Genomic DNA, 8,952 nt, shown 5'->3' on the forward strand with positions numbered 1-8,952 from the left:
TTTGCCTTGCCAGAAGGATGCTCAGGGTGAATCACTTTGAGAAATTATGGAACATGTGTCACTTGAACATCCTTACAGCCTTGGCGGGGCCATCACATGTCTGTGCACTCATGTGGGTTCTTGGTACCTGGTTTGAAGCACACACCTTTCTCTTCCTCCTGTTCTGCACCTCAGCTGCTTTTCCAAAAGCCAAGAGCTGGAGCAAAGGGCACCCTGTCTTCACCCACAGTGCCAGCTGGGCAAGGGCAGTCTCAGAGTTGGGGAGCACCCAGAGCCGGGAAGGAGGGAACAGCAGGGATCAGGGTGCTCCTGCCAGGGGCAGAGAAGGGGTGTGGGACTGGGCAGAGCAGGGGGCTGGACGCTCTGGCTCCACTGCCCAGTCACACTGGCCTCCACATCTGCTCGTCCCCGCGGAGGCAGGGCTCACAGCTGCTCGGAGCAGCTCGGAGGAAAGGTGCTGAAGCCTGTCCCTCCTCCCAGGGAGGAAGGTGGGTTAGAGGAAGAACCCGGCTGAAGCTCCAGCTCTCTGAAATGTGATCCTGCCGGAGGCACCTCCCTGGGCCCCACCTTGCCCTCTCCGAGCTGTATATATCTGTGACCCGCCTCGGGCGGGCGCGGGGGACGCGGGCTCGCTCGGTGCCCCGGGATCCCTGCGGATGGAGAGGCAGAGGCACCAAGGCATGGCCAAGAACACGTACATGCGCTGGCGGCTGCCGCTCGTGTGCCTCCTCTGGGAGGTGGCCATGATCGTCCTCTTCGGGGTCTTCGTGCGCTTCGGCGCCGAAGCTGATGCGCACTGGGAGGAGGAGAAACGAGAGATGAACCTGACCAGTGACATGGAGAACGATTTCTACTTCCGATACCCCTGTGAGTATTCTGGAAGCCTAATCCTTGTGCTGGTTGGTTCCCATCCCATCCCAACCCATTCCATCCCATCCTATCCTGAGCCTGTCAGAGGAGCTGTCTCTAGCGATTGCTAGGAGGTTGTGCTCTTGCCTTGAGGCTGGCTTGGGCTTCACCAAAGAGCAGGAGAAAAGCCTCATGGCCCTCCGGTGCCTTGGGGCTCTGTCAGCAGGGTACCATGACGTCTTTTTTTTCCAGGAATAGGGCTGACGTGTTCCCAACACTCCGCAAGTTTCAGCTTGCTGCCCCCTCCCTCAGCTCTGGATCAGAGCGAGCCTTTCTGTGCACACAGAGGAACGGCTGTCGACATCCTGTGACATCTTCCTCCTCTTCCTCCGTCCACCCCCTCACTTGTGAATTACCCTTAAGCTACTGGCATTTCAGTGCCAGAGCCCTCCTAAGCTGCCAGGTTCCCGGAGTTCTTGGGTCTCTGCATCGTAGTGACACAGAAATTATTCAGAAGGTTAAAGCTCTTCTGGCCAGGCAGTGCCCTTGGGTGGCTTTGATCTCCAGGGCTGGTCATCTGTGTGAGCCTTTCAGAACAGGCTGCTTCTGTAGGCAATTGTTTCCAAGGAAGCAACAGGCCTGAGTCATGCATCTATTTAGAACATTTCCATTAAAAACACCTGCTAAATCAAAGGAGCTATAGCAACCTGTGGCTGCTGAGGATTAGCTAGTTCAGAAAAGGATTTGCTCACAGAAACCCGCTGCTCAGTCAGCCTCCAGGTTCATGTACGGTCGTGGCTGCCTTGGGCTCTCCTTGGACATCTGCCCTTGGGACCAGCCCCACACAGGTTGGCGTGAAGCAGCAGCAGTGCCTGAGGGCTGCTCTTGTCACTGGTGTGCTGGGAGGACATCAGAAGTCCAAAAAGAGTGTGTAGGAGCTTAGGAAGTGACATCTCTTCTGTCCTCATATCCCACTCCTGCTCTGCAGTGCCAAATATTCCCCCTCAAATGGCAGGATGGATTCAACGCAACTAAATCAATCTAAGGGCAACTGCTCAGTTTAGCTGTGAGTTATGTTTCTGTTTCAGACCTGAGGAAGGGCTCACGTGCCCAAAAGCACAACTGTTCTTTCTGCCTTATCTAATCAGAAGTATTCTCTCTCTGCAAAGATGGACAAACATGACAAGGTGGCCAAGCCCTGGAATTTTAATCCTTGTATCCATCCAGTGCTGCTCAGAAGAATGTGATGGTTGAACACTGAAGATCATTTGTATCAACACGTCTCTGATCACTGCTGTCCACAGCACCTGTCTGCAATGGCAGAGGGGTAGGGGTGACAAACACCTTCAAGCCAGAGAAGATTGGGAAGGCAGGCAGAAGGAAGGTGTTCAGTTTTCAGGAAGACAGTATGTGGTTGTGTCAGTGGTGCCCATTGCCAGGTTCGGTCAGTGCGACAATTCCTTCTCATTTTAGATTGCACGTGGATATTCCGTAATCAGTGACTCATCTCTAGGGGAAAAGAAATGAGATTTTTTGTCCCCGAGAGTATTCCCAAAGCCAAAACACTTATTCTTGATAGTTATGGAGACTGTCCTGCCACAAAAGCAGGCTTACAAAACCTTTAGGGCATGGCAATGCCTGCGCTGCCTCTGAGTGATAATAATGTTATTCTTACTAAGGGAAAACAAAGGCAAGGGTTAGAAAAAGGTTTTAGACTGGGTGTGGTTTAAAGAAAGATCGGCTCTTCCTCCTGAGTTTGCACGGTCTAACACAGTGGGACCCTCTGTGTTTCTGGAAGGCACGCAGTCCACAGCTTTAACTCTGACCTGTGTATTTCTGCCTTTAGGATGAAAGAATGAATATAAAATGCAAATGGCATCAGATAAATCTAGCTGTATTTTGTGCTGCTTACACTGGAAAAGAGAGAGGGGGTATAAATACAGCTGCAGACGGAAGTCTGTGGGGTTGTGTGGTAAAACCACAGTAAGACTGGTTCCTAGGACACGTGTAGAAGTGCTTTGGAAGTGACCTCTGCTGAACAGTGCCAGCTGCAGATCTCATCTCCTTCCTTTTCAAAGAGTGATTTCATAGGCATGGGGGGTATTTTTTAAAAGCAATCAGATTAACATGGCACTAGATGGCTTAAGCCTGTCCAAATGCTCATCCTTAAACAAGTTGCAATGTCTTCTAAAGCACAGAAGGACAGAACTCTCAGCTCCTGCAGAGCTGCACTTCAGGTAAGACTTCACCAGCCCTCAGTGGAAGTAGCAGGCACAAGCCCTGTGGAAATGGACCAGGGCTGATGGATTTCAGCACAAGCTCAGGGTAGAGCAGACTTGCAGCCACAGAATTTCCTTTGCACTGAGCTTGCACCCTCTCTGAGTGCACAGACTTTGCTGGATATGGTGACTATACTGTTCTGTGCACTGCAAAATGCAGAACATTCCGGTTTAGCTCCATCACTGCTGTATTTATTTATCTGCTCTGCAGCATGGGTTTGCTGGTGGGAGTCTCCCAGGGGGGATCCCAGCCTTAGGTCTCCTGTTTTTTCTCTTGGCTGAGTGGCCTGCATTTGTGAGGGTTTGCATGGTTCAATTTGTAAGTATGCAAGCGTTTCAGCTCACTTAATTTCAAAGCAATGCTTATCTGATAGAAATGTGCAGCATTAAAAAGTACAGCAGGTTTAATGCACCAAGAAGGTCTTTCAAGAGGCTCACACAGATCTGGTTTCCCCCGGGGAAGGGCATCTGAGGGGCTCAGGTGAGCAGATCTGACCATTAGTGGGAAGAACTGGGTCTCTCTGGTTTAAGCACTAAAAATCTCACAAGGTGGGTTTCTGGTCTCAAGGGTATTTTGCCACTGATTTCTGAAGCATTTAAAAATGTGTTTGTAAACTTCTTGTGCTCTCCTTGCACTGAGCCATCACCAAGACCCTGTACTGAATGGACCTACTCAAAATTTACATGTTTTTACAAAACCTTACTGTTCATTTCACATATTTTTTGAGTTTCTTATAAAATGGGAAAAAAACAATCTGAATAGAAAAATGTTTTCATCTGTACACTCCATTACTTTCAGGTCTTCTTTTGCACACAGCTTTTGATAAACATTTACTTTAAAGGCTGAGCCAGTTTCCAAAAGCTGAGCCATTTTCAGACTTAGAAACACGGGGACATGAGGCAAACACACATTTTCTCTTGAATTTCCCCCCTACTGCTGCTGATGTAATTAGTTTCTTTTCAACACCAAATGCACATGGCACTTGCAGCCCTGCTGTCCTCGCATAGCTGACAGTCCCTTCCCTCTGCACAGCTTTCCAGGATGTCCATGTGATGATCTTTGTGGGCTTTGGCTTCCTCATGACCTTCCTCAAGCGCTATGGATTTGGAGCTGTGGGTTTCAATTTCCTCCTTGCTGCCTTTGGGATCCAGTGGGCTCTCCTGATGCAAGGCTGGTTCCACTCTTTCAAGGATGGGAAGATCCTCATTGGAGTGGAGAAGTAAGGAGGAGTTGGGCTCTGGGATGGCACCTCTGGCCTGGCCAGTGGAAGAGCTGGAATGAGAGCCAAGCAGTTGGCAATACCTGTCCCTCAGTTATGTCAAATACAGATCAATCTCTAAACTGTTGTTTTCCCTCCACATACTTCCACTTGCTTTCCACCTTTTAGTCCAAAGGTACCTGCCATTGTGGTGGTATTGCTCAAAGGGAAGGTTGAGATGAGTTTCACCTCTTAGTGCCAAGCCAGGCACCACAGATGTCAGTGCTGAGGACACAGATCATCCATATTATCTGAAAAATGTGGGTGTGTAAGGGTGGGAGGAAGGTCAGTGGGAAATCCAGGGATGTCTCTTAATCACTTCTTTATCTTCAGGTGGGATCTCTAGAGCTGGGGATAGGTAACAGTGATTTACAGAGAAGTATTTCCTCATTAAACCACTATTTTCCTGTCCCTTTTCCAGCCTGATCAATGCTGATTTCTGCGTGGGCTCTGTGTGCATCGCCTTTGGGGCCATCCTGGGCAAAACCAGCCCCATACAGCTCCTTGTCATGACTTTGTTTCAAGTCACACTCTTCTCAGTGAACGAGTACATCCTCCTCAACCTTCTTCATGTAAGGCTTTAGGTAGTACCTGCTTTGTTCTGCTCATTCCTCTCTGCACCTCTCCAATCTGCATCCCTTTGCTGTCTCCACCAAGCCACTGCCCTCATAAGCATTTAAAGTGCAAGAATTCAGGCAGCAAAAGTAGGCAGATTGTGAAGGAGAGGGGCAGTGGGTTGTACTTCCCTGAGAAGGGAGATCTGGGGTTTTACACATCAGCCTAGCAGTTCAGGAGCACTGGGTCCCTCTGTCAAGTGTGCAGACAAGCTGGGCACAATGCAAATAGGCCTCAGCTCCAGAATCAGTGGTGTCTGCAGAAGCAAACCTCTGTTTTCCCATGGCTGCAGGTAAAGGATGCAGGTGGCTCCATGACCATTCACACCTTTGGAGCCTACTTTGGCCTCACGGTGACACGGGTCCTGTACAGACCCAACCTGGAGCAGAGTAAGGACAAGCAGGGCTCTGTGTACCACTCTGACCTCTTTGCTATGATCGGTGAGTCTGCCCTCATCTCGGGGTGCTGCTGCGTGGGGACCACTGGCTGCACAGGGCTGCTTCCTCCTGTGTCTCTGGGAAAAAACTGAAACCAGGATATGGAGTTGAGGAGCTCTGTATCCCAGAGGTCTTTCACCTTTCAGTTACTCAGGTCCCTTCATCAGTGCCTGGGCTGAGATGATGCCTGGGAAGACAAGAATGCATTTTGTTTTCCTTTCTATGCCAGCCTTTCCTGATGCTGATCTCATCATGCGGGGAAAGCAGGACTATGGGATGTAATTTCCCCCTGAAAAGAAAAACCTTCTTTAGGGTTTTTTTTCCCAATCCCTGGTTTCTCTCTTTTCCCTTTCTCTTCCCATCTGCCCCATCTCACCAGGTACCCTGTACCTGTGGATGTACTGGCCCAGTTTTAACTCAGCCATTTCTGATCACGGGGATGCCCAGCACCGCTCTGCCATTAACACCTACTGCTCGCTGGCCGCCTGTGTCCTCACCACCATGGCCTTCTCCAGCATGCTGCAGAAGAAGGGCAAGCTTGACATGGTAAGATGGCAGCAGAGAGCCCTGCACTGCCCAGGGGACATATAATGAGGTTGATCAAGAGTCCAGGAAACAATTGACACTTGTGCTTTGCTGAACAGGCACAGGGTTTCAGGGCATGATGGTGAAACCATAATTCAGGCAGAAACCCTGAGGCTATATTGGATAAGGAAGTGGGAATGGGTCCTGCAGGGCTTGAGGTGTGGGGTGATGCCCTACCTGTGGTGGACCCAAGTCACAGCAGGGACTGGGCTTGCTCTGCTGGGCATGTTGCAGAGCCCTGTTTGGCAGCACTTCCCATCAAACAAAGCCTGCACAGCAGCTCGTGAGCAATCGGGGGGCTGACATGTACGTGTTGGATGTGTGGGTGACATGTCTCTGTGACAGCAGAGCTTGCATGACACACGGGTGAGACAATTTCCATCTCATCTCAACTCCCCACCCATAGCTGTGGATGCAAAGAACGTGTGTGGTACAGGGAGTGGGAGTCTATGTGCACCTGTGCTACAGACAGAAGCTGCCTGTTCTCTTCTTGTTTTTCACCACTGAGTGAGAAAATGGGCCCTGATATTTCCTCTGGAAACATTTTCGGAGCTGATTGTCCCACTTTGCCATTTGCACCATCCCTGAGCAGTTGCAGTGCCCCTGAGGTGCCAAGGCAGAGCGGTTCTCCTGCAGGTGCACATCCAGAACGCCACGCTGGCCGGCGGCGTGGCCGTGGGCACCAGCGCCGAGATGATGCTGACTCCCTACGGCTCCCTCATTGTCGGCTCACTCTCTGGCATCGTGTCCACGGTGGGGTATGTCTACTTCACGGTGAGTGCTGCTCCAGGGGTCTGCAGCCCTGCTCCTGCTGAGGAGACCAGAGACGGATTCATTTCCCTTTGACGGTTCCTGCTTTCCAGAATCCCTTATGAGATGCACTACTGTCTCCTTTTACTGCCCCAAAATGCTCAGGAAGTTTCAGACTCCAAACAAGAGAGTGTTTGGAGGATATGTTGTTAGTTTATCCTGAGCTTGGCTCACATTTTTGTCTACAAGCCTTTAGCTCTTTAATGGGACATAATATCTCTCCTCTTTCTCTGTTTATCCCAGTCCTCCATGGAAGGAGCTAATCCTTCCCAGGCCACACTCAACTCCCTGATCTCTCTCTCTACTTCCCTTCCCCTCAGCCTTTTTTGGAGTCTAGGTTGCACATTCAGGACACATGTGGCATCCACAACCTCCATGCCATGCCAGGCCTTATTGGGGGCATTGTGGGGGCCATCACAGCAGCTGCAGCCACAGAGGATGTATATGGAAAGGAAGGGTAAGATGACTTGAAAATAGATTTTACCTGAAGCTCTGTGGGCTGGGAGCAGGGAGCAATAGCAGCTTTTGTTAATAGTTCAGAGTTGCCCAGAGTTGTCCCTTGAAAACATGGGGTGCACTGACTGTGTTGGGTTTTCTGAATTGTACTGAATTGTAGCTCATCTTAAGCAGCTGACTCTTGGTGGCCTCATAAAGTGAGCCACAGTCCTGCTGTTTGGCATTATTCTGGGCTGCAATGGGGAGGGAAGTGCTTCTCCCTCTCTGCATTGTTTTGTGGGGCCAGGTAAGGCTAAAAGTCTGAACCACAAAGGGAATGTTTATATTTTGGGCTCCTGTTTGGTAAAGCTTTGCCAGGGGCCAGAGAAGGAAGTGAGCAGTTTGGGCATTGCAATGCTCTCCTGGTCCGCTGCAGAAGAGGGATGGAGCTAAGGAAGACTCCCAAGAGAGCAGGGCAGCGTGGCTCCTCTGGAGCCAGGGAATGTCTCCTGCCGGGGCAATGGCCACACTTCTGCCCTCGGCAGGTTCATCAAGGCGTTTGACTTCACCGGCGTGTACCAGACACGGACACCCAGCATCCAGGGAGGGTTCCAGGCGGCCGGCATCGTGGTGTCTCTGCTGATGGCCTTTGCTGGGGGGGCCATCGTGGGTGAGCCGGAGGGCAGCACGGGGAGGGGAGGGTTGAGGCAGCCTGCAGCTGAAACAGAGGCATCCACGTGCTGCTGTCCCCGGGATGCACCCGGGGGTACAGCTTGGGTGGCCCGGCCGCACCCTCCGCATCCCCCGGCCCCTGCCCACCGCCCTGCCCCTCTCCTCAGGGGGCATCCTGAAGCTGCCCATCTGGGGGGACGCGGCGGCCGAGAACTGCTTCGAGGACGGCGTGTACTGGGAGGTGAGGGGCCGGGCGGGGGGCGCGAGATGGCGCTGTGGGCCCGCGGCCGGCCCGGGCTCAGGGGGCTCTGCCGCAGGTGCCGGAGGACGAGGAGAGCGACGCGTACCACATGCACAACCCCGACAAGCCCGCCTCGCCCTGAGCCGCGCCGAGCATCGCCGAGCCGCGGCCAGGGCTCTGCCCTACTCTGCCGCCTTCGTACGAGCTGCTGTGCGTGGAATAAAGTCGTGTTCTTCTTTCCAGGCCTGTGCTGCCGTGTGTCAGCGGGATGGGATGTCGGCCAGACCCGTCCCTCCCGCCAGCGGCACTTGGCTGCCCGGGGCAAAGCGGAGGCGCTGGGACACTCCTGGTGCCTTGGGGACGAGGTGAAGGCATGAACGGTGGCAGTACAGGCCGGGTGTGTTGGACAATGTGTTAGATAATGCAGTCTGGGGAGATACTTGCTTTGGGAGCTGGCACCTTGAGATGACAATTGAGAAGGTGATGAGACCCCCACCCCTGTGGGAAGCACAGGCCAGGCTGGTTGTTTTTGAGGAGGGGATGCTGGGTGCAGCAGCTGACCCTCTCCTCATCCTGGCATCCGTGGCTGGGTGAGTCCATCTGAGTCCAGCTACACTTCTACATGGTGGCCTCTGCCATCACCTTCCCTTGAGCTGCCCCACCAAGGCCTCCATCAGCTCCTTGTTTGCATGTACAGCACAGGCTGACAGGACCCTTTCCTCTTTTTTGGCTTCAGCCATTTCTTCCAGTGTCATCAGATGGCTCCTTCC

General features: G+C 52.3%; 1 protein-coding gene across 1 annotated transcript; it reads left to right on the top strand.

Annotated features, from left to right (window-relative positions):
- The first annotated feature begins 329 nt into the window (after positions 1 to 329).
- On the top strand, positions 330 to 8,422 carry RHCG (Rh family C glycoprotein). The gene is made up of 10 exons (XM_056500328.1): positions 330 to 867; positions 4,162 to 4,348; positions 4,809 to 4,959; positions 5,295 to 5,442; positions 5,819 to 5,985; positions 6,661 to 6,798; positions 7,155 to 7,291; positions 7,815 to 7,939; positions 8,109 to 8,182; positions 8,259 to 8,422. The coding sequence occupies exons 1-10, from the start codon at positions 657 to 659 to the stop codon at positions 8,322 to 8,324; spliced, it is 1,404 nt and encodes a 467-aa protein (XP_056356303.1). The 5' UTR covers positions 330 to 656; the 3' UTR covers positions 8,325 to 8,422.
- The last annotated feature ends 530 nt before the right edge of the window (positions 8,423 to 8,952 follow it).

This window comes from Oenanthe melanoleuca, chromosome 10 (assembly GCF_029582105.1).
Source record: "Oenanthe melanoleuca isolate GR-GAL-2019-014 chromosome 10, OMel1.0, whole genome shotgun sequence".
NCBI classification, from domain to species: domain Eukaryota; kingdom Metazoa; phylum Chordata; class Aves; order Passeriformes; family Muscicapidae; genus Oenanthe; species Oenanthe melanoleuca.